The sequence below is a fragment of the Macaca nemestrina genome, chromosome 2, assembly GCF_043159975.1.
Source record: "Macaca nemestrina isolate mMacNem1 chromosome 2, mMacNem.hap1, whole genome shotgun sequence".
NCBI classification, from domain to species: Eukaryota; Metazoa; Chordata; class Mammalia; order Primates; family Cercopithecidae; genus Macaca; species Macaca nemestrina.
Window position 1 is genome coordinate 35,193,126 of NC_092126.1, and position 24,665 is coordinate 35,217,790.

The 24,665-nt window shown below is 36.9% G+C and overlaps 1 protein-coding gene across 2 annotated transcripts in view; it reads left to right on the forward strand.

Annotated features, from left to right (window-relative positions):
• The window catches only part of LOC105490374 (DnaJ heat shock protein family (Hsp40) member C13), a 128,360-nt gene that overhangs the window by 96,303 nt on the left and 7,392 nt on the right, over positions 1–24,665 (forward strand). For both annotated transcript variants that reach the window (XR_011619689.1, XM_011755900.3), the window contains exons 43-55: positions 115–231; positions 3,906–4,083; positions 5,872–5,963; positions 7,435–7,534; positions 9,277–9,351; positions 9,559–9,671; positions 15,628–15,797; positions 15,958–16,000; positions 16,340–16,513; positions 18,102–18,281; positions 18,627–18,767; positions 20,689–20,832; positions 23,634–23,733. Coding sequence is in view for 1 of the 2 variants with exons in the window: in XM_011755900.3 (XP_011754202.2) it covers positions 115–231; positions 3,906–4,083; positions 5,872–5,963; positions 7,435–7,534; positions 9,277–9,351; positions 9,559–9,671; positions 15,628–15,797; positions 15,958–16,000; positions 16,340–16,513; positions 18,102–18,281; positions 18,627–18,767; positions 20,689–20,832; positions 23,634–23,733 (1,627 nt within the window). In the remaining variant the exon portion in view is untranslated. The remainder of the gene's footprint in view (positions 1–114; positions 232–3,905; positions 4,084–5,871; positions 5,964–7,434; positions 7,535–9,276; positions 9,352–9,558; positions 9,672–15,627; positions 15,798–15,957; positions 16,001–16,339; positions 16,514–18,101; positions 18,282–18,626; positions 18,768–20,688; positions 20,833–23,633; positions 23,734–24,665) is intronic.

The following is a 24,665-nucleotide window of genomic DNA, read 5'->3' on the forward strand; positions in this document are numbered from 1 at the left end:
ACCACATTTTTTCTCTAGAAAATGCATAGATCTCTCAAGTTACTTATCTGTTAAGTTATTAAACTGAACATGGATAGATTTACATCTAACAGTCTATTTTCATCTTCTAAAAAGGGTGATTGTGACAAAACTTATGGATCAGAATTTGTCTACAGTGATCATGCCAAAGAACTTATTGTAGGGGAGATTTTTGTTAGGGTGTATAATGAAGTTCCTACTTTCCAACTGGAGGTAAGCGCTCTGCTTTTAATTTTATCTGATACCTTTGATCATCTGTTACTGAAAGTTACTAGTGTAGTCACACTGTATAGAAGCACACTTCATTTTATTGCACTTTCTTTACTATGTTGCTTTTCTCTTTTAAAGAAAAACATATTGAAGGTTTGTGGCAACCCTGTGCCAAGCACAACTATTGGCACCATTTTTCCAGCAGCATGTGTTCACTACATGTCTCTGTCACATTTTACTAATTCTCTCAATGTTTCACACTTTATCATATCTGTTACGGTGATCTGTGATCAGTGATGTTGCTCTTGCTAATTGTTTACATAAGATAGTGAAGTTCATCAATAGTGAACTTCATCAGTAACTGTATGTGTTCTGATTGTTCCACCAACCATCCATTTCCCAGTCTCCCTCTCCTGTGGCCTCCCTATTCTGAGTCAACAACATTGGAATTAGGCCAGTTAATAACCCTACAAGAGTCACAGGTCTCTCACTTTAAATCAAAAGCTAGAAATGATTAAGCTTGATGAGGAAGGCTTGTCAGAAGGTGAAATAGGCCGAAAGCTATGCCTCTTGTGCCACACAGCCAAGTTGTGAATGCAAAGGAAAAGTTCTTGAAGGAAATTAGAAGTGCTACTCCAATGAATACATGAATGATAAGAAACTGAAACAGCCTTATTGCTGAGGTATGGAAAGTTTTAATGATTTGGATAGAAGATCAAACCAGCCACGACATTTGCATAAGACAAAGGCTAATTGAGAGCAAGGTCCTAACTCTCTTTAATTTTGTGAAGGCTGAGAGAGGGTAAGGAAGCTGCAGAAGAAAAGTTTGAAGCTAGGGGGGTTGGTTCATGAGGTTTAAAGAAAAAAGCTATCTTCATAACATAAAAGTGCAAGGTGAAGCAGCAAGTGCTGATGGAGAAGCTGCAGCAACTTACCCAGAAACTTAGCTAAGATAATTGAAGGTCACTACACTAAAGTTTCTAATGCCTTCTATTGGGAGAGCATGCCATCTAGGATTTAGCTAGAGAGGAGCAATCAATGTCTGGCTTCAAAGCTTCGAAGGACAAGTTGACTGTCTTGGTAGAGGCTGATGCAGCTGCTGACTTTTATGTTGAAGCTCATTTACCCTTCTGAAGATCCTAGGAACTTTAAGATTGATAAATCTGTTCTCACTTACAAGTGGAGGCTAAATAGTGGGTACTTATGGACATAAAAGTGGCTATAATAGACACTGGAGACTACTAGAGGGAAGAGGGGGTGGTCAAGGTTGATACTGTAGTCAGTACCTGGGTGAAATCATACCCCAAACTTCAGTATTCCAGGTAACAAGCCTATGCACCTACCCCCGTATCTAAAACAAAAGTTGAAATTATTTAAAAAAAAAAAAAGACGCTAAATCTGCTCTGCCTGTGCTCTATAAATGGAAAAACAAAGCCTGAATGACAACACATCTGTTTATGCATATTATATTATAAGCCCACTGTGGAGACCTACTGCTCAGGAAAAAAGAGCTTTCAAAATACTACTGTTCACTGACAATGCATCTGGTCACCCAAGAGCTCTGATGGAGATGTACAAGGAGATTAATATTTTCATGCCTGCTAATACAACATCCATTTTGCAGCCCATGGATCAAGGAGTAATTTAAAGTTTTACATCTTGTTATTTAAGACATATATTTCATATGGCTATAGCTGCCATAGATAGTGATTCCTGTAATGGATGTGGGCAAAGTAAATTGAAAACCTTCTGGAAAGGATTCACCTTTCTTGATGCATAAGAGCATTTGTAATTCATGGGAGGAGGTAAAAATATCAACATTAACAGGAGTTTGGAAGAAATTGTTCCTGGCTATCATGGATGACTTAGAGAAGCTCAAGATTCCAGTGGAGGAAGTCACTGCACATGGGCTGGAACTAGCAAGAGAACTAGAATTAGAAGTAGATCCTGAATATGTGACTCAGTTGCTACAATCTCATGATAAAACTTGAACAGATAAGGAGTTGCTTCTTGTGACTAAGCAAAGAGTGGTTCTTGAGATGAAATCTTGTGAAGATGCTGTGAACATTGTTAAAATGACAAAAGATTTAGTATATTACATAAACTGAGTTAATAAAGCAGCAGCAGGGTTTGGGAAGATTGACTTCAATTTTGAAAGAAGTACTGTGGATAAAATGTTATCAAACAGATCACATGTTACCGAGAAATCTTTCACGAAAGGAAGAGTCAGTTGATAGAGCAGACTTCATTGTTTTACTTTGGGAAGCCACCCCAACCTTCGGCAACCACCACCCTGATTAGTCAGCAGCTATCAACGTCAAGGTGACATTCCCACCAGCAAAAAGATTGACTTGCTGAAGGCTTGGATGATTGTTAGCATTTTTTAGTTAAGGTATGCACATAGTTTTTTAGACATAATACTATCGTACACTTAATAGTAGACTACAGTATAATATAAAAATAACTTTTATACGCACTGGAAAACCAAAAAATATGCTTTATTTTGGTGATCTGGAACTGAACCCACACTATCTCTGAGGTATGCCTCTACACTGAAATATAATACCTGAAATAATACCAAATGCTTGTGATGGGGTGACCACTGACAGCTTGTGAGCCTGTTTATCTTGATTGTTGAAGAACTGAATTTTATGAAGTTTGTTCATAAGAAGTTGTTCCTTGCCCAGCTTTTTCTTATATTTTATGCCTACTGCTATCCCACTGGGCCGTGGCCTTTAACTCAGTAGTCCTTCATGGACATACAAGGCCAGTTACATGCTCATTTCATCACAAGGGATATCAGACCACCAGACCTGAGGCTTCCTCTGGCCAGTATTAGGAGAAAATATAGGTTGGAAATAAAGATTTTTTTAGAAGATGACTGGAGTCACATCAGATCATCTTTTGTGATGATTCCTAATCACTTCCAGAAACAACTGAGGAGCTTCTTCTGAGCGCTTGGGGATCATACAGGGAGTTTTTGCTCTCATTTTTTGTTTTTTCTATTTATTGACAGGGGTCTCACTATTTTGCCCAGGCTGGTCTCAAACTCCTGGCCTCAAGCAGTCCTTCTATCTCAGCCTCCCAAGTAACTGGGATTACAGGTGCAAGCCACTGCAACTGACTTGTAGGAGGTGGCAAAGAGGATTTGGTGATTGATTTGTTTGTAAGAAGGAAAGAAGTGAGGCTTTGTTTTAGAGTTTGCTCTTAGAAGAAAAATTTACTAAGCCATAATGTGTATCACTTACCACAGAGTAATATATATGTAAATAGCTATTAAGCAGAATGAGTTAAGTAACTTGTGAAGTCCTTTTGAAAATTGTCCTTTGAATCTATGTTCTAAATTTTATATAACTTTTAATTATAAAAATATAACCAAATTTTAGAAGTTCTATATCATACTGTCTGTTACTTCGATTGATAAAGGGAGGAGGTATTCTAATCTCAGAATTGTTACACTAAGATACTAATGGGAGTATATCAGATCTCTGGAAGTTGAGAAATACCGTATAATGTTTCCTGCCCTCTACCATGTCCCCTATAATGCATAGGTGTATTCGTATGTATGTATAATTTTATCATGTTTATTCACTTTCATAGCTTAAAGTTCTTTCTTTTGCTATGGAGTTATTTCTTAGGGCACCCATGTGTTTTAAATACTTGTCTGCTTTGATTAGGTTCCAAAAGCATTTGCTGCAAGTCTCTTGGATTATATAGGCTCCCAGGCCCAGTACCTGCACACATTCATGGCCATCACACATGCTGCAAAAGTGGAGTCAGAGCAACATGGAGATCGCTTACCGAGAGTAGAAATGGCTTTGGAGGCTCTGAGAAATGTCATAAAATATAATCCAGGTATGTGACTAAACCTTTGATCAGTAAGACCCATATAATACAGGAGCCCTAAAAATTCCAATAATCAGTTTGATCAGGGAAAATTATACTTGGTTATACTGTATTAACATAACATTACAGGGAATTTACCCTGTAATATTTTTACAATAAAAGTTAAGCTGGGGAGAGAGGTCAAGGCACCATGTTTAGAAAAATTCATGTCTCTATGAGAACATGTATCTAAATGAGTTGAAAAGGCAGAATAGTTTGATAGCATAAAATTTCACATTGATGTCATAAGTTAACATATCAAGTATAAGTGCTTGAATTAGAGTTATTTAATAAGAAGTGATCTAATTTTTGCCTCCTTTCTGGTCTCTAACCAGTGCCATGTGCATATGGGCACTGATATTTTTGAAAAATTGCCTGAAGTTTTTGGTGTATAAAAATTGAAATAAAGATGTGAGAGTTCCTACTCTTAATCATCTTTAAGAGGACATTTTCAAAAATATTACTCTAGCCTGACTCCAGGGAGATGGGTGAGTGAAAGTCTAACAGCTTCTTTCAACTCTAACTTTGATAGTAAATATAGAATATAAACCTAAAATAATACAAATTCAATTTAAATTACTTGATCTTTTAAAATAACATTGAACATTACCTTTCAGGTACATTTCTACTCTTCTTAGTATGTATTAAAGTACTATTAAAATTCTGACTTTTGGGTTATTGCCAAAAAGTTATTTAAATAAAATAACAGTAATTAAATATTGGGAAAATTACGCATTTACAGGATGTACCTTGGGATGTTATTAAAGACAGTGTTATAAAATCTGAAGAAAACTTTGTCTTTTTTTTGGAGTTGTCAAAGTGTCGAATATTGCTAGTGGTATGTTAGATACAAAGAAATTGTAGCAGAGCAGACTGTTGATTTGGAACTTGTAAAAAGTTGAAGAAAGGCCTGTGCAGAAATCCTTCTGATAATATGTATCACATTTATTAGAATTAACTCTGTCTTGTAATTTAGAAGTATGGTTTGTGTGTCATTGATGTATTTGACAGTTATTCCCTATTAAGTGGTTTGAAAATGAATTTAAAAGCAACATATTTATAGAATATTCTCAGACTCTTTAATTTGAAGGAGGCTTACTGAGTTATCTTAAGAATCCTCAAAAGATAAGAAATTACACTGTTTTACTACCATATAGAAAAGGAAGAATATGCTGAACAAAACCTGTTTCATGCTTTTGTTTTATTAACAACAAAATGGGAGTAAATATATGGGATTAGGATTTGAGGTAGGTAGGAATGGAAATACCATTTCATTTTATGTATTTTCACAGGGAGTGCTTTGTATATTCATACCAGTTTGTTTGTATTATAGTTAAGTGGCAGAGTTCTAACCTAGTCTTATTTAAAAGCCAAATCATGTCAGAGTCTCCCAAAGTATAATTAGGTTGAGGGGGGTAACCCTAAGGTCTAGAGGTAAAGAATAAAATTACTACCTTACACTTTAGATTTTTGAGCTATATTTGGATTGTTTATTTGATAAAGGTCTTAGCCTGAGGGTTAGGGGTGGGGATGGGAATGCAAACAAAGTAAACCTAAAAAGCTCTAGTACCTTACATTTTGCCTTTTCAGACTTATGGCTGCTTAGAGGTCAACCACTTACTTCATGTCACAGATGTTTAGAAAGGGTTATCAGAGACTTAAAATTGACAGTAAACAACAGTGTATATCGGTTTTCTGAAGCTAAATAATTTCAAACATCTCTTGGAAATAAAAAACCATTTTATTCTTATTCTCTAGGTTCTGAGAGTGAATGCATTGGGCACTTTAAGTTGATATTTTCTCTTCTCCGAGTTCATGGAGCTGGTCAAGTGCAGCAGTTGGCTTTAGAGGTAAAAACGTTTTGTACTAAAGCATGTTACTTTTCCTACCATTTACCATGTGTGATTGGAGTCTTGATCAGTCATTGAAGTTGAAGTATGCTTTTTTTTTTCATCATTTTGCCTATTAAGCCACATCAGTATTGTTTGAAACTTGAATTAACATGCTGAATTTGAAGAGTGAATATTGCACAATTGCACAATGTCGTTCAAAGTGGTTCTCTTTCTGTTATGTGTTAGGGCTTGGGATAGTGTTGTACAGTGTCAGGTATGGGCTAAGGAATGGGCTTTACTGGGGAAGCTTAGAAGCCACACATCAGCAAGAAGATGATGCAGCGTTTCCCTGATTGCTGTGTTCCCATGGAGAGACATATTGAGGCCATATCTGTTGGCTACATACTGTGGGTTTGCATTCCAGAGGAGCGATCCTTGTTCCTCCCCATCAGCTGATCTCCCTTCTTACAAATCTAGTACAAAAGCTACCTTTTCTGTGAGGGTTACAGACAGACACCTGGGTGTGCTGCTGTTATAGGAGTGGCCTTAAAAAGCCAACTGCCAGAACCCATGGGTCTTAAGAGTCCAAGAGAAGTTGGAGTCCACTTGTTCAGGATATTGAAGCCACTAGTCTCATAGGATGCTGTTTAAATGTGGCCTTTTCTTCTGAGAGAGAAGCAAGAAGTCCTTAGTCACAAGTAGTTCTTTGCCCAGGCAACCCAGACTTCCCAGGATTATTTCTGAGATCTTAATCTTTGTAACACAGTTTATTGCACAGAACACCAAATGTAACTCTGCAGTGACAGTTATATAGATGGTTTATGAATTTGTGTAACATGTTCTTAGATAACATTTTGGCTTAAAACAGATTTTTAATAGAATAAATAACTTTAAATTGGTCAACAAGCTTAACAAGCAAGTTATTTCAATTGAAAAACATGTTTTCTACTTAATTCCTTCAAGCATCTTGTAACTTTTTAAATAAACGTTATTAAATCTAGGATATGTTGCACTGAGACGCTGACCAATGATGTTTAGATGTATACTCTAAAAGATTTGAGTGGTCATTGTTTCCGAAAGAAAAACATACCTTTTTCTTTATAATAGAAAGAAAACCCCAGTCTGTTGTGCTGGGTGCTGAAGACGTTTACTTTTTTCCTTTAAAAGTAAAAAAGTCCCAGTAGTGAGAATCATTATTTTCCTGATCACCAGCCACCACCCAAACTCTGTAATTGGAAAACACTATAGTATGTACCTTAGTTCTGGAGCATGTATGGGTATAGGATTGAAGGCTTCTTAGAAACCTCAACGTATTATTTCCAAAGAGATTAAAGTAATAAAGGCAATCTTTTAAAATTAAACTCTTATCTAAAAGTTAAATGTTTCGTCCCCCAAGCATTTATCTCACTTGTACAGTCTATATGACTTAATTTGATTTAGGTTCAAAATTATTTCTGAAACTTTTATTATCCTGTTGATTAATTTTCAGGTTGTGAATATAGTGACATCTAACCAAGACTGTGTCAACAATATTGCTGAATCAATGGTTTTGTCCAGTTTGTTGGCTCTTCTGCATTCGTTGCCATCAAGTATGTATACAGGTGGAATTTTGGAAACCACAGCAGGATCAGCCCATGGAAGGGAGTTGTTGCATAATTGATACAAAACCTCAAACAAATGTCATCTATGTTTAGTTTTAAAGTGTTCTTTACACTAGATTTGTCTTCCTAATTATGTTTTACATAGGTTACTGTCTTGCTTTTCCCATGTCAAAATTTGAAAATTGGGGGTGAGAGAGGTCCAAAACCAACGGAAAATAACCTGGGATTTTCAGTTTATTGAGATCCACACATGGGTAATTGAGAATTAACTAATATTTCATGGCTTACTAAACATAAGTAATCTTGGATGATAGAAAACATGCTTAAGATACTGATGGCCTTGTATTCAGCTTAGTGTTCAAATCTGTGTACTTTGTCTTTTGCTGATTTGATATTAATAAGATAAAATACCAAGGTGGTTTAAAAAATATCCCAACCTTATTTCCTGAATACAGCCTGCCCTAATCTATACAATTACCTAGTCTAATGGTTTGTAATTATGCTAAAACCAACCCTAAGATTGCTTTTCAAAGGCAGGAATATTGAGTTTGTAGGCAATTACATGTAACTCCAGACTCACCAGTAACCAGAATACATTGCCTAGTTGACTTTGCCAATCCCTTGGAAGTCATGTTAATCTTGAATTCATGTCTGTCCACATCCTTAAGAGAAGGAACCATATCGTTCATTTTATATACCAGTGGCTTGCTTATTTTTGGTGTTATGTTTGGTAAATTGAGTTGAATTTCTATGGAATTTTTTTTCTCTTCAATACATGATATGCTTGAAACAGGTCTTTAAAATGGCAGCTTTGTAAAGTCATTTGCAGATTGTTTTTATCATACCTGCAACCTTAGTTTGTTTTTCTTTTTTCTTGGTTTTCAGTAGCTTTGTGAGACTTCAAACAATGAAAACTAAACTGGTTGGTGAAGTAAAGGATGTTATGGAACTCATAATTTTTATACTTATATACTCCAGTCAATATTTTAATCTTACAGGGAAAATAGCTGGCATCTAGATATTTTAGCCTACTCTCGATCATTCAGATTTCAGACTAAATTATCTTACTTTGTTTGCTAAGGTACATTGTTACTGTTTTTGTTGTTTTCATGTCAGCCTAATACTTTGCAGCCTCTACCTTATTTGCCAGCACTTTATTCCTTTGGCCACCTGTCTGTCATTACCATTTGACTCTAGAAGAGTTAAGTCCAGTAAGCTATACTTGCATATAATATGGTAGTGACTGGGTGAGAGGCATATAGGCTTTGTCCAGAAGGATGCAATTATGTCTTAGAATGGAACCCGGTCTTATAACTGCTGCTTCCTACTTTTTCCCTCAAGACAGTAGCACCAGGTAAAAATCTTAGATGCCGGATTAGAGTGTCCTCTGGGTGTCAGGAAATTAGAAGGTTTTTGGATGTGCAGTGAACAGTGAGGTAGGAAGACAGGGTTTTATAGTGGTTATGAGTATGGACTTTGGAGTCAGTCAGACCTGCATACAAAACTCAACTATACCACTTACTAGCTGTGAGACCTTGGGCAGGTTAAACTGGACCTCAGCTTCCTCACTGATAACATGGCCATGAAAATACCTGTCTCACTGGTTATTACGAAGATTAAATATGACATCCTGTGTAGAACATCTAGTTAAGTGCCTGACACAGAGCTGGTGCCAAGTAAATATAAGCTAACCTGATGATGCCTTCCTTGAAATGTCTTTTACTCTGCAGGTCGTCAGCTTGTTCTGGAAACTCTTTATGCTTTGACATCAAGTACAAAAATAATCAAAGAAGCAATGGCAAAGGGTAATGTATAGAGTGCTTTCTTAGCTAGTCATGTGCAGTATAATGAAACTTATTTTGAGCTGCATTTTACAGCCTGATAAACTAGAAGAATGCTTTAGAATGTTTACAGTTTTTAAAAACTACATTGAGTTGAAATATGGTTGAAAATGAATTCTGATTAGAAAAGTCAAATTCTTTATAAGCACTAATTCTCTTTTTCCTTCATAGGTGCTTTGATCTACTTACTGGATATGTTCTGCAATTCAACACATCCACAGGTTCGAGCCCAGACAGCAGAACTTTTTGCCAAAATGACAGCAGATAAACTAATAGGTCCAAAGGTAGGCACAAAATAAGTTCTTGAAAGGAAATTAATTATTAAAGCTTTGTTAATTTGATACTGATTTCAAGAAGTTGAGTAAAATCTGAGATGGTGAGGATAAAGAAATGATGTGATGTGAAAGTTGGAAAATTGACGTTCCAGAAATTGTTCTTATATATTACTGTTTGAGAAAACTAGAGTCAGGGCAGCCTGTACTGGAATTGAAAAGTCTTAAGAGAATGTTTGGATTATGATGATAAACTGTTCATCTCCCTCAAAGAGAGAACAAAAAGTATATCAAGACTATGACGGAAAATAGGTTAGACTTTCACACTTCAAGGATTGGCCTGTGGAAATAACTAGTGAAGGAGATGGTGGTTTGTGTCTTTTATATTCCACACCTGAATTATTAAGGACATGCCACCCTCAGCAGTGAATTCATATAGGGACATGCGTATAACAGCACCTCTGGCTTCTAACTCTTCAGGGAGATCTTCTATCCCAAATCTGGAGATAACCAGATGATCTCTGGATCCATGATCCAGTTTGAAGAGCAGGAACCTGTTAAAGCAATAGTTCTGAATAGAATTTCATTCAGGTGCAAGTGGTATCAATGTCCCTTTATTTTGTTACCAAGTCAGTTTCACAAGTAGTACTCACTGAAGAATCCTCTGTGCCTGACCACAAAGCAGCACCTTAGAGTCATAGGGGAACCATGAAATAAAGGCTCAGGAGTCCCACTTTCAGAGTCTGATTCAGTAGATCTAGGGTGGGGCCCATTCTTAACATGCTTCCAAAGTGATTCTTTTGAAGTCTATTAGGACTGATATTTAGGGATCATTATTCAAGCAAGTCCACAAAGGCACTTTGGGTAAGGGGGAGGCTAAGGTCCCCTGACTCTATCTAAAGCCAGGGTGGCTTCGCTTGTACACATTGTGCCTCCATGTAAAGTTCAGTTTGAAAAAAAAAAAAGGCCAAGGCTAATTAAACACTTTTTACATTAATAAAACAAATTGTATTCAGTTGTTTTCTTGCTTGATCTCTCAGTCTAGGTATTGAGAATCTATCATAGGACCTGAAACAGTTTTACTTTAGTAATAACTTCATAGTCTTCAGCAGGGTTGATGAGACAAGGGAGATTACATTTGGAAGCCTACAGGGAGGGTCTATAAAATAGTTAATATTTAAATTGAATTTTCTTAAAGCTAGAGCTATGTAGCACATAACTGTAATATCTAATATTAGTTATTTTTTCAATAGTGTTTTGGATGCTTAAATATGTACTGGAATCAACTGAGCCCTTTGGTTATATTTCTGACCTTTGAAATATGTGCGGAACAAATTTTATCAAGCTGACTGTTTTTACACTTAAACTTTCTGTATAGAAAAAACACAAGTATCAGCACCTTAATTGCAAGAGATTCTATTCTAGAACTGTGGTCAGTAAATTTTTTTGTTTTTGAGACGGTCTGGCTCTGTCGCCCAGGCTGCAAGTGCGGTGGTGCAGTCTCAGCCCACTGCAAGCTGTCTCCCAGACTCAAGCCATCCTCCCATCTCAGCCTCCCAAGTAGCTGGCACTACAGGCATGCACCACTACACCTGGCTAATTTTTGTATTTTTTGTAGAGGTGGAAACGTTTGGCCATGTTACCCAGGCTGGTCTCAAACTCCTGAGCTCAAGTGATCCACCCGCCTTGGCCTCCAAAAGTGCTGGAATTGCAGGGTGAGCCACTGTGTCTGGCCAAAATTTTTTTTTCTTTTTTGGTAACAGTTTTCTTGAGCTATTAATATTGTTGACATACCATACAGTTCACACATACCTAGTGTACAATTCAGTGGTTTTTAGTATATTCACAGATTGAGCAACCATAATCAATTTTAGGTTTGATTTTCATCAACCCAAAAAGAAACCCCATTTCTATTAGCAGTCACTCCCCATTCTCCCTTTCCCCTAGCACCTGACGACCGCTAATCTACTTCCTTCTGTATAGATTTGCCAAATGCTGGGCATTTTTTATATAAATGGAATCATACTATATGTGGTCTTTTGTGACTGACTTCTGTCACTTAATGTTTTCATATATGTTGTAGCAAATATTAGTAAATTTATTGTTATTGCCAAATAGTATTCCATGTTTTGGTATCCATTTATCTCAATGGACACATCGATTGTTTCTACTTTTTGGCTCTGCTAAATTACACTACTGTGAACATTTGTGTACAGGTTTTTGTGGACATGTGTTTTTATTAGGAGTAGAATTTCTGAGTCATATGATAATATTATATTAAACCTTTTGAGTAATTGTCAGATTGTTTTCCAAAGTGGCAATACCATTTTACATTCCCCTAGCAATGTATTTATCATCTTCTTCTCTAACACTTGTTGTATCTTTTATGACAACCATCCTAGTAGGTATGATGTGTTATATCATGGTTTCGATCTGCATTTCCCTGGTGGCTAATGTTTTCATGTGCTTATTGGCCATTTGTACAACTTTTTAAGAGAAATGTTTATTTACATCCTTCACTAATTTTTAAGTTGAGATTACTTATCTTTTTATTATTGAGTTGTAATTGTTCTTTATATGTTTTAGATACTAGTCCCTTATTATAGATATGATTTTCAAATATTTTTTCACATTTTCCTGATTGTTTCTCCACTTTCTTGGAGCACGAAAATTTTTAATTTTGAGAAAGTCCAGTTTCGTTTTAGTTAGGCTTGTTCTTTTGATGTCATGTCTAAGAAACCATTGCCTAATCCACAGTTACAAAGATTTGTGGCTATGTTTTCTCCTTGGTGTTATAGTATAAGCTGTTAGGTTTATGTTTTTGATCCATTTGAGTTAATTTTTATCCATGGTGTGAGGTAGGGGTGGACCAGTAAACTTTTTCTATAAAGGGTGTATTAGTCCATTTTCATGCTGCTGATAAAGACATACCCGACACTGGGCAATTTACAAAAGAAAGGTTTATTGGACTTAACATCTGCACGTGACTGGGGAGTCCTCACAATCATGGTGGAAGGTGAAAGACATGTCTCACATGGCAGCAGACAAGAGAGGAGAGACTGTGCAGGGAAACCTCCCTTTTTAAAACCCTCGGATCCCTTGAGACTTACTATCATGAGAACAGAAGAGCACGAGAAAGACCTGCCCCTGTGATTCAGTTACCTCCCACCGAGTCCCTCCCACAACATGTGGAAATTCAAGATGACATTTGGGTGGTGACACAGCCAAACCGTATCAGAGGACCATGTAGTCAATATTCTATCCTTTGTGGGGCATGTGATCTCTGTTACAAAAATTGAGCTCTCCTGTTGTGACAGGAAAATAGCCATGGACAGTAAATGAACAAATGGATGTGGCTGTGTTCCAACAAAACTTTATATACAAAAATAGATGGCAGGCCAGATGTGACCCCTTGTTTGCCAACCCCTGTTCAACAATAGCTGAGTAACCTGAACGTAACTGAAGGTTTATGGTCACAGTATTTGCCTTATGTAAGTTTTTTGCTCAAATGTTTAATAGTATACACACCAGTGAGTAATAAACGTATGTAGTTCTTAGCATTTGAAATGCTTTAAACATCCTGGTAAAATTAGCTTTAATACTGCTTTTTACTGATGATAGACTTGGGTCATTCATTAATTGAATTAAATTAGAATACTAAAGCATTCTCAGAAATATGATAGGAAGAGACTTTTGATTTTGTACAGCTGATCAAATAATGTGCCTTTTTAAAAAGTATGAGATGACAGTAGATTAGATTAAGTAAACTTAGAAATGAAAGGACTCATGTTAAGACAGTTATCCTAAGTACAATTAAAGTTTGCTTTCGTATCAACTTGTTAAGACTCATAAATATAGCTCTTAAATAAGACATTTTAAGTTCACCCAACTGGTCAATAGATGATTTCTGTAGCAGTCACTTACAAATACAGCTTATTACGAGCATATAGTTCACTTCTGAAAAGGTTATTACTTCAAATTTAGTTTGCTTGCCATAAAAATTTCAATTTTTGTTTCAAGCTATAAAATACTTTAAAACAGGTTAGTTATTAGGAGTTTTTTAAAATACTAGTATATAATGAAATCTGTTAAGACATATCAGATATTTCTGCCCTAAAATTTATGTAGAATGATTTCAACAGTGATTCTTATTAGACAGCTAAGTATGTTTCAGAAGAAGATTTTGTTAATAACCTTAAACACAACAGTCAGGCACAGTGACTCATGCCTGTAATCCCAGCTATTCAGGAGGCTGAGGCAGGAGGATTGCTTAAGGCCGGGAGTTCAAGACCAACCTGAGTGAGGTAGAGAGACCCCATCTCTTAACAACAACAACAAAAAAAGTTAGAAATTAGCCAAGCATGGTAGTGCACTTGTAATCTTAGATACTCAGGAGGCTAAGGAGGGAGGATTACTTACGCCCAGGAGTTTGAGGCTGCAGTGAGCTATGATCAAGCCACTGTACACCAGCCTGGTAACAGAGTGAGATCCTGTCCAAAAAAAAAAAAAAGATAAAAAACAGCAATAAGCAATTGTATTAAAGGTGAAGTAATTGGCCTGGTATAGCAAGATGGCAGCATAATGTTCTGAGCAAAACTCTTGCTTTATGAGTCACAGATCACGGACTTAATGACTCTGGGTAACTTGTCTGTCTTTAGCTCCACAGTGAAAAAATTAAAATAAATGGCCTTTAAGTCCTGCTCTAACTGTTAGGTGCTTCTTTGGCATGTTTTTCTCTGGTCTTTGTGAGAATGAGCTACTAGGGGCAGATATACCACAGTGAGCAGGTCAAGCATTGTTCTTACACTCAGGGAGCTGATGGCCAAGAAGGACATACTTAATCACTTTCTCTACCTTCTCTTGTCCTTTGTAGAGTTTAGTTATATTGCAGCACAATACTCTCATCATAGGGAATATAGGAAGAATTAAGCCTGTGAAACCTCTTGTTGAGTTCACCTTGGTGGTTTTATTTAATATATAACAAATGCCCTTCCATGGGAACCCCAGGAGAAATTGCTTTTTTCCTCCAGAAATAGTTGGGTGTCTCGGAAGCAACTGACATGATTTTATTTTGTGGGTGTTCTGTTATGTAACTGAAATTTAGCTCATTGGCTGCTAGGAAATTCAGAGCTAAATTTGTAGTATATCTCCGGCAGTTACGGAGCTTTTTATGTTTCTTTTGTGTACTGACTTCATATTAGTCTTCATTTATTCAAGTATTTAAGCATATGTTATGTGCCAAGGGCTGAGAATACAAGCAATGAGTAAGAAAGATTGGGCCTAGAGGGTTTCCATAAGATAAGATTTGAGCCCAGAATTTGACCCAGAGAAGAGAGAAACGTGATGATCTGAAGGAAAAACACTTTTCCAACCCTCGTTTTTCCCTTTGCCCCATGCCTCGCACTAATTTTCATTTTGTCTGTATGTATATGCTAGATGTATTTTTTAAAAACTGCATTTTAAATCCTTTTTTGGAAAAAGACAACAGTATAACATAAAACATGCAACAAAATAAATGCACTAGAAAATACTTGTAAGACAGAGGTAGAATGAGAAAAATTAGTTTGTGCGGGCAGGGCTATAAGGGAGAGTTGGAAGGGACAGGCCTGGCTAAGGGCATTCTGCATAGGTAAGGCAAGACCTATGAGGTGTGCTCTGGGAACTTTACCATACTAGTGATACTGAGGCAGGGGGTAAAAATGAAACTTTTTTTTTGGTCACCATGGCAGAACAGAGAAAATGAAACTTGATAGGTAAGTAGGATCAGGTCGTACTGACTCTTATTTAAAGGTACCTTTGCATAAACCGAGGATTATCTTTTTCACTTCAGAACTTTTAGGTAATGGTTATGGCCCACATAAGTCATAACGCAAATTATATTGATATTCTATCTTATTAGCAAAATACAAACAAAATATTGAGATGTTTCCAATAGGTGTCTTTTTCATTCTCAAACCTCCTCCTATAGGTTCGAATTATGTTAATGAAATTTCTACCAAGTGTTTTCATGGATGCTATGAGAGACAATCCTGAAGCTGCTGTACATATTTTTGAAGGAACTCATGAAAATCCTGAGTTAATTTGGAATGATAATTCCAGAGATAAAGTGTCCACAACAGTTAGGGAAATGATGCTAGAGTAAGTAAAAACAAAGGTAATAATTTATAGCCTTTAAATAAAATCACTGGGAAGGGCAAACATTTCTTACTGTGCCTATCACCTCCAAAACTTATGCTAAAGGTTAATGAAAATGTATTTTGTGACTGAAGTTTGGTATTCATCCCTTTTTTTCCCCAAGGCACTTTAAAAATCAGCAGGACAACCCTGAGGCAAACTGGAAGGTAAAATATGCTTTTATTTTACATCTTATTTTCTGTTGATTTAGTTGTTTTAACTTTCTACTGAGTCAGTTTAATGCCAACCTATAACTACTTTGTCGTTAAGACTCTTGGGTATTCCCCTGGAAAATAAGGCTTCAAACATAAAAATTGGAATACTTACTTTTGAAGTTAGTAAGAAGAGCACCCATTCTGAACTTTATTAAGAAAAAATTCATAATTTGATTACATTAATGGCTATTTGTGGACTGATTAACATTATAAACAATTCTTTAATATAGTGTGCATTTCTAGCTTCAAGATTATTGAGTGCCTTGACTGTGGTTCTTTCTCTATTTAAAGTTACCTGAAGATTTTGCCGTGGTGTTTGGAGAAGCAGAGGGTGAACTTGCTGTTGGAGGAGTCTTCTTGAGGATCTTTATTGCACAACCAGCCTGGGTTCTAAGAAAGCCTAGAGAATTTCTTATTGCACTGTTAGAAAAATTAACTGAGCTCCTAGAGAAGAACAATCCTCATGTAAGCTTCAGTCATCAGCAAAACATTTCAAAGACTCTGCTAACTAGACTGGTGTTTCTCTTACAACCTTATTCACAAAGACCGTGAATTAGGAACTGGCCAGCTCTTTCAGTGTAGCAGCCACATTTAAATTCACATATGCCCCTCGATCATTTTTTGCCATGTTCAAAAGCAAAGCTCTTTAGTATGTTTATGAACCAAAGTTAAAGGTATCTATACTGAGAGGATGCTATTTCTAAAAATTACAGAAGCCCTAAAAGAAGGTTTTTACTGTCCATCTCTAACGAATATGTAATTTTAAGGAGAAACCTAAGTGTTCAGTGTTCCTCTGAGAGTGTGTTCTGCTTGGGCATGTGCTACACTCTATGTATATGGCAGGGATAACCCTAGTCAAAGAAATTGATAGAAGAGTAGTAACTATGTGGCTGAATCCTGTATCTGTGGCTGAGGCTACCTGGGAAGCAGGAGTGAGTGAAAAGGTAGCTTTGTTCTTGGTTTGCCAAGCCAAATACCCTGATAGTATATAAGATTTTGTTTTTCAAAGTCTTTTTTGTTTTCAGAAGTTTTAAGATTTTGTTGAGATGGAAGACAGTTGACCTACATGATTGTTGTTGAATTAAACAGCCTGGCTACAGAATAAGGTGATTAAGAGCCTGAGTTGTGTTATTAGGTGGTCCCAGCCATACCACTGACCAGCTCTGTGACCTTGGGCAATACCTCATGACTCTGCCTCAGTTGCTGCGTTTATAGAATAATCATAGCACCTGTCTCTGAGGCTGAGGTTCCAATGAGTTAATATATATAGAATACTTAACATAATGTCTGGCACATTTCAAGTGCTTAGAAATTATTAGTTATTATCATTAGCTTAGTAAAACATATTTTAGAAACATGATTAGCTTGCCAAGTATTTACCAGTGCTACTTTCCGTAGTCATATTCCTCTAAGAGGATTTTTACTACATACATAGTTTGCTTGGAAAATGCAGTTCTCAGAAGCTAAAACTTAGGGAAAGCACATAGCAGTTTCCTCCTATGTCACCTTTCTTTTTGGACACATTCCAATTTTAATGTTAATTTAAGATGCATTTTATTATGGTTCTGGATATGTGCATCTAGTGGTATAAGCTGAAGGTCTTTCCAATCTGTTATCCACAATAGAAAGTGCTTTGTGGGAGCCAGACATGTTAAATGGTAGGATTTTTAATGAAACTGGGAAAAACATTTCACTAGTTCTTCATTCTTCTGGATTATTGTTCTGACACTAACATACCTGCAACATGGTCTAAAAATTTCTAGTAATATCATTTGGGACATGATCTCTTAAACCTGCAGTAGAAATTAGGTATACCTAACCTAGTGAAATCTTGCTTATATTAAAATAGCACATTCTTAAAGTCCTTTGGATTCATTCCTTTTATCAAAGAAAATGGGAAGTTCGTTGTTCTCTTCAGATTCGTGAGTCTGTTTTCAAGTATCAGCACTTAGAACTTTTGAATCCCTAGTTTTGAACACCAAATACATTACCTTGGATATTTAGGATGGTGTGAGTGTTTTATAGTTGATTTATTTTTGTTTTACACCTGCAGGGAGAAACTCTGGAAACCTTGACAATGGCAACAGTGTGTCTCTTCAGTGCACAGCCTCAGCTGGCAGATCAGGTCCCGCCATTGGGCCATCTTCCCAAAGTTATCCAGGCAATGAATCATAGGAACAATGCCATTCCTAAGAGTGCCATTCGCGTTATCCATGCCTTGTCTGAAAATGAGGTATTGATGAATCACTTAGTAGCTTATAAGCTCCAGAATTTATGTGCGCTCCCTTCTTGACTGATATAAGTTGTAGTATTATATAAATCCCCTTTCTGCCATGTGTCTTTTTGCATACGAACCACATGGTATTTTATTAGTTCTGGGTTTATCAAAACTGGTATCTATCAAATCAGTTTTGATAGATACCAGTTTAGATGATATAATTAATAGATTAAATTTTGGTTCAGTTCATTGTTAAACTGAAAGGGATTCTTTTTTACGTATTTACTTATTTTGTTATAGGATTTACCATGTTATATAAATATTGTTACTCTACAAGTAACCTTCTCTTTTGGCATTTAGCTGTGTGTTCGAGCCATGGCATCTTTAGAGACCATTGGCCCACTGATGAATGGAATGAAAAAGCGAGCAGATACTGTTGGTCTAGCCTGTGAAGCAATTAATCGAATGTTTCAGAAGGAGCAGAGTGAATTAGTAGCACAAGTAAGTGACTTTCTAGATTTAGCACTATTTTAGGAAAGCAAACATACCAAATAGACTTTCACTTATTTGGTACTGATTTGGTTTCCTTAAGGTTGATGAGAGTTCACTTGTGAGTTTGTGTATACACAATTTTATATCTTATATATACATACACATACATACACAGTGTATATAATATGTGTGTGTTTATGTGTATGCATATATACATGTATATTAGTGTGTGTATATAGACACACACAGAAAAATGGGGCCAGCTGCCAACAGTCTTACCAACTCGAAGTACTTTTATGGTGTATAAAATTTAAATCTTGGCTATCCATTGTGCAATTAGCTTAGCTTAGCTTGCTTAGCTTGATTTGTAAAATGTGCTTCATCCTCTTTGGAAAAATTTATTCTGTTAATTTATTCCTTTGTTTCTTAAGTCATGTTTAAGAAACATGCCAAGATAATGCCTTTTTCAAAGAGACTGTCCACCTAATGAAAACTGGACTTGATGGATATCCATGTAGATAGATGTTGAAAGAACAAAAAACATGCAATAAATTTAAAAACTTACAAAAGCGATCTTTCTAAAATGTAACTCAAAGAACAAATACCACATGATCTGACCTGTAAGTGGAGTCTAAAACAATCAGACTCATAGAAGCAGAGAGTAGAATGGTGATTACTAGAGGCTGGGGGTGGGGAGAATGGGAAAAAGCTGGTCAAAAAGTACAAAGTTTCTGTTAGGAAGAATAAGGCTTTTAAGATCTATTGTGCAGTATGGTGACTATGGTTAATAATACATTGTATATTTCAAAATTGGTAAGAGTAGATTTTAAATGTTTCCACAAAAAAATAAGTATTTGTAATGGTAGATATGCTGATTAGCTTGATTTAATTATTCTGCATTGTATGCATGTGTCATAACATCACTTTATTTCCCATAAATAGATATGATAAAAAATAATAAAGTGTTTAAATAGAATTCTGAAATATAACTGAGCCATTCTTCATCTTAAAAACCATTCAGTGGTTTCTCATTACCTGCCAGATGACTAAGGGACATCTGGTATCCTTAGACAGAATACAAGGCCCTGCATCTTTATTATCTGGGCTTCCCATTCTCCCAGCTCCTCAGCCCGCTGGACCCTCACTGAGGCAAGCAGAGCTGTTGGGTACATCTCAAAGAGATATTGGGTGCTCTGAGGTTCAGACTTGTGATTGGCTTGAGGAGTATGATGTGTAGGAAAGAACATGAGCTGGTACTACCACTTACTGGCTTTCTGACCTCAGATGTGATATTTAACCTTAAAATGCTCAGATTTCTCATCTGCAAAATAAGGTTATGACATCTCGCAGGGTTGTTATGAGAATAGTCCCTGAAAAAAGAGGTGCACTCACTAAGTGTCTTATTTCTACCTATTCCCTCTGAGTTTCAAAATGGATAGTGAAAATGGTGATACTAGATTATTATTCAGCTTTTATTAGGCTGATAGGAAATGTACGATGACTACAAAGATTGATGTTTGAAGAAAATATGAAAATATACTAACGTATTTCAGAGATCGTTGCCTGTTAGTACAGTGTTACTAGGGCAGGCAGCCCAGTACAGGAGCTAAAAGCTCAGGTTCTATATTTTCTGGCTCCAGATATATATTTTAGTACTGCCCAGCTCTGTGATTATGAACATATTTTTTTACTGTTTTACCCTTTGTGCATTAGTTGAATAAAATAATTGATGTATAGCATTTAGGATGGTTGATGGCACAGAATAAGATCTCATTAAATAAAAATATCATTAGCTACGTAAGCCTGTGTATGGCATTAAAATATGGTGCACAGGCTGCCTTCCAGGTATGGTCCTGGGGGTAAAATTATTTCTTCAGTGGATGATTTGCATTTTTTCTGTGTGTTTATATATGCTTAATATTTTTTCTAGGCCCTGAAAGCAGATTTGGTTCCATACCTCTTAAAATTACTCGAAGGCATTGGTCTTGAAAACCTGGACAGCCCAGCAGCCACTAAGGCTCAGATTGTTAAAGCTCTCAAGGCAATGACTCGAAGTTTGCAGTATGGAGAACAGGTGAGTCTGCTTAGAGGCAACTTTTGATTTTCTGAAAGCCAGGGTCTTGGCTGTGGATGATCCACGAACCTGTGTTCGAGTTCCACTTACAGATATGGTTCTGTTGGCTGTAACTGGAGAAGATCCAGAGCCCAAGGATGGACTTGCATACCTGCCTCATAACTGATGAAAAAGCATAAACCGTACACTCAGTATTCAAGAGGATTCTCCTGGATAGTGATGGCATGTTGTACACTTCAGGAAGAAAAATGCTGGAAACCTTTAGCACGGAATATGCAGCATTTAGTGCTACTTAACTTTCAGCTCTAGGAGTTATTCATGGGTAGTGATAACGAAATTCATTAACCATCCCATAATGCTATTTTAAAAGATGTAGAACATCATTTTTGTTTTCATTTCCTTTCTTGCTGGTGCTTATAAAGTGTTGGGTTTTTTTTTCTTTTGTCGTGACTTCATTTTTCCTGTGTGTATTAGTGTATTTCAGCTCCCCGTATTTGCTGACTTCAGGCCTGTTCAGTAATTTAATTTTCCTCCTCGGTTTTATTTTTATTATTGCCTCTAAGGAGTTCCTCATTCATTGTTACTATATAGCCCCATCTACTAATGCTCATTTTTATTGACATGAAATTTACATAGCATAAAATTAACCATTTTATGGTAAATAGTTAATTGGCATTTAGGACATTAACAGTGTTGTGCAAATTCCACTGTATCTAGTTCCAAAACATTTTCATCACCTCTGAAATGGAGCTACTCTCCCTTTCTTCCTTCCCCCAACCTTTGGCACCCACCAATCTGTTTTCTGTCTCTGGATTTACCTCTTCTGCGTATTTCATATAAATAGAATCATACACATGTGACCCTTTGTGTCTGTCTTGTCACTGAGCATGTTTTTAAGCATCATGCATGTTATCAATGCTTCATTTTTATGTCTAAATATGTGATTGTATGTAAATGCTCCAATTTGCTTATCCATTCATCTGTTGATGGACATTTGGGTTATTTCCTCTGCTAATCTTCTACAGGTCAGCTACAGCTTTCCTGTAGTGAATTTACTGGATTTGTATGTTTCAAGTAAAGAAACATTTTTCATGCCATTGTCATTCTATCGATATGATCATTTAAATGATTTAAAATGATATTAAGGAAGAGAAGCAGCATGTATTGCTGCAGTCATTAACTAGTGTGTTTTAAAAAGTATTTTCTTGGGTTTTGCCTATGAGTGTTCTAAACGCCAATCAGAGGCTCTCCTGCGTACCACTTGCAGGCAGTTGTCTTGTCCTTGACTTGCCTCAGGATTCCTGGTAATGAAATTAGCAAAGTAATCCTGACACCCACTTTCTACACCCTAGGCAGGGGAGGAAAGAGGTATAGTAGTTTCTAAATAGGAACTCCCCTACCAGCTTTACAACTAATCACTTCACTATTGCTTCCTTCCAAGGTTGGAGCAGGTGCCCCCTTCCTTGGACTCACACGGTCCCCTTGGATAACCCTGCTTTAATTCTTACCACGGAATTATTTGACTGTCTCCCCTACTAGATTGTAAGCACTTCAGAGACAGTCTGTCTTTCTCGTATTTGTGTTCACTGTGCCTACCACATAAGAGGTGCTCAGTAAAATATTTGATATGAACATTGATGTGCAAAAGATATTCACTAAGTTGGCATTTCCTGAATGTTTTGTCACCCAGAAATATCGTTCATCTTAGTTTAGTGCATATTCCCACACATATATTATTTATACTCATATGTGTATGTATTTCAAGTACATACATGTACCCATTTTACTTCTGATACTCTGATGCTTTCTATATTAACCAGTTTTATTTTTTCAAGCATACTGTTCATAACCCTCCTGGTTGTTTCATAAACGTCTTTAGGTCATAATTTGAAAGACTGCTTTAAGTTTTAGCTCAATTTGGCAGTATCTTCTCCCCAAACTCCTTCCTTGAGAATAGCTCATCAGCCCATACACTGTCAAGCCATCTGTTACTGTCACAAGAAAATACTCTGCATAGGAATCTTCCTCCTTGAATTACATATTGAAACTAGGCCTTATAAAACTTAGAAACTAGGCCTTATATAGAGAAAAAATTAACACCAGGTGGCTCTGAATAGGGTTCCACCCTGCCTCGATAGGGTCCCACCCTGCCAATTCCGGGAAACAACCTCATGGGGTCCCACCCTGCCAATTCCGGGGGTCCCACCCTGCCTGGAAGTTCCCGGAATCAGCAACTCCAAGAAAAAACCTCATAAGGTCCTGCTCTAACCAATTAAAACAAAACACCTTGCTCAGGCCATAGCTAAACCCAATTACCACGCGCCTAAAGCTTTGTTTAAATTTCGCGCCTTAAGCTGTGTTTAAACTTGTGTTTGCCTATATAAACAACCTGTAACAAGCACTCGGGGTCCCGGGGCCAACTTAGAGCTTGGGACCCTAGCGCGCTAGTAATAAATAACTCTCTGCTGTAAATCTCGTGTCGGTAATCCTTCGCGGCAACCCCTGCCCAGGAAGGAATCAACAGTTCGGTTCCAGCAATATAAGCAGTAATTGTAGGTTCAAATAATAGAGTCCAGCTTTAGCAGGACGACTGACTCGAGGACTTCTTTGGGTCTGCCTTAATGAGATGTGTCTGGCACAGTGCCTGCTATGGCGTGTTTGATGAATGCTAGTTCTTGCTCCATATTTGGGTCTTTCTTCACTGGCCTTCTTCCTTGTTGCTTTGGAAGTTGGTTTTTCTTTTTGTCTTCCAACATCCAGCCCTTGATTTTATGTTCAAAGGGCGTGTTTTACTTCCCTAGGTGAATGAAATCCTGTGTCGTTCTTCAGTCTGGAGTGCCTTCAAAGATCAGAAACATGATTTGTTCATTTCTGAGTCACAAACAGCAGGATACCTCACAGGTAAGCCATACCTAATTGGTTATCATAAGACACCTGGCAGAAGCCACTTGGACCTTTCTTTTGCCTTAAATAGACTTAAAATTGTGTTTAGAGTGTTTCTTAGGCTACTGGCTGACCTTTCTTGGAGGTGCTATGAGCATGTGGTAGACCTCTGGTTAATTTAGCCTTATATAGCATGCAAACTGTTGTTGTGTTGAATAGGTACTGACTAAAGCATGTATTTTTTTCAGTTTTGATCCAGTTAATTGGGTCATAGAATATATTTAGAGCATGTCTGTATTAAAGTATTTATCTTGTAAAGAGAATGAGTAAATATCTGCTGAGGAATATCAGTATCAGAAACATATCATCGTTCCATATCTGTCAGAATAACAGATTAAAACTCCAATATGTATAATTGTATGTAAAAGATATTCTTGACTGGGCGCAGTGGCCTGTAATCCTAGCACTTTGGGAAGCCGAGGCGGGCAGATCACAAGGTCAGGAGATCGAGACCATCCTGTCTAACACGGTGAAACTCCCATCTCTACTAAAAATACAAAAAATTAGCCAGGTGTGGTAGCAGGCAACTGTAGTCCCAGCTACTCGGGAGGCTGAGGCAGGAGAATGGCGTGAACCTGGGAGGCAGAGCCTTGCAGTGAGCCAAGATGGTGCTACTGCACTCCAGCCTGGGTGACAGAGTGAGATTCTTCCTCAAAAAAAGATATTCTCCTAAGTTTCCAGTGATTCATTTATGGTTTTGCTAAATATTTAGGGTATGTCCTTTTATGGGGGTGGAATATATAGGTATCATGAATGAAAGGATGTTTTATTGCTTTGGTTTCAAAGGATACTATGTTTAAAACTCAGAACATTGGTTTGACACACTAATTGCATAATTTTAGAATAGTCATTTTCATATAGCCTTCAACATAAGAAAGTCAGACTATTGC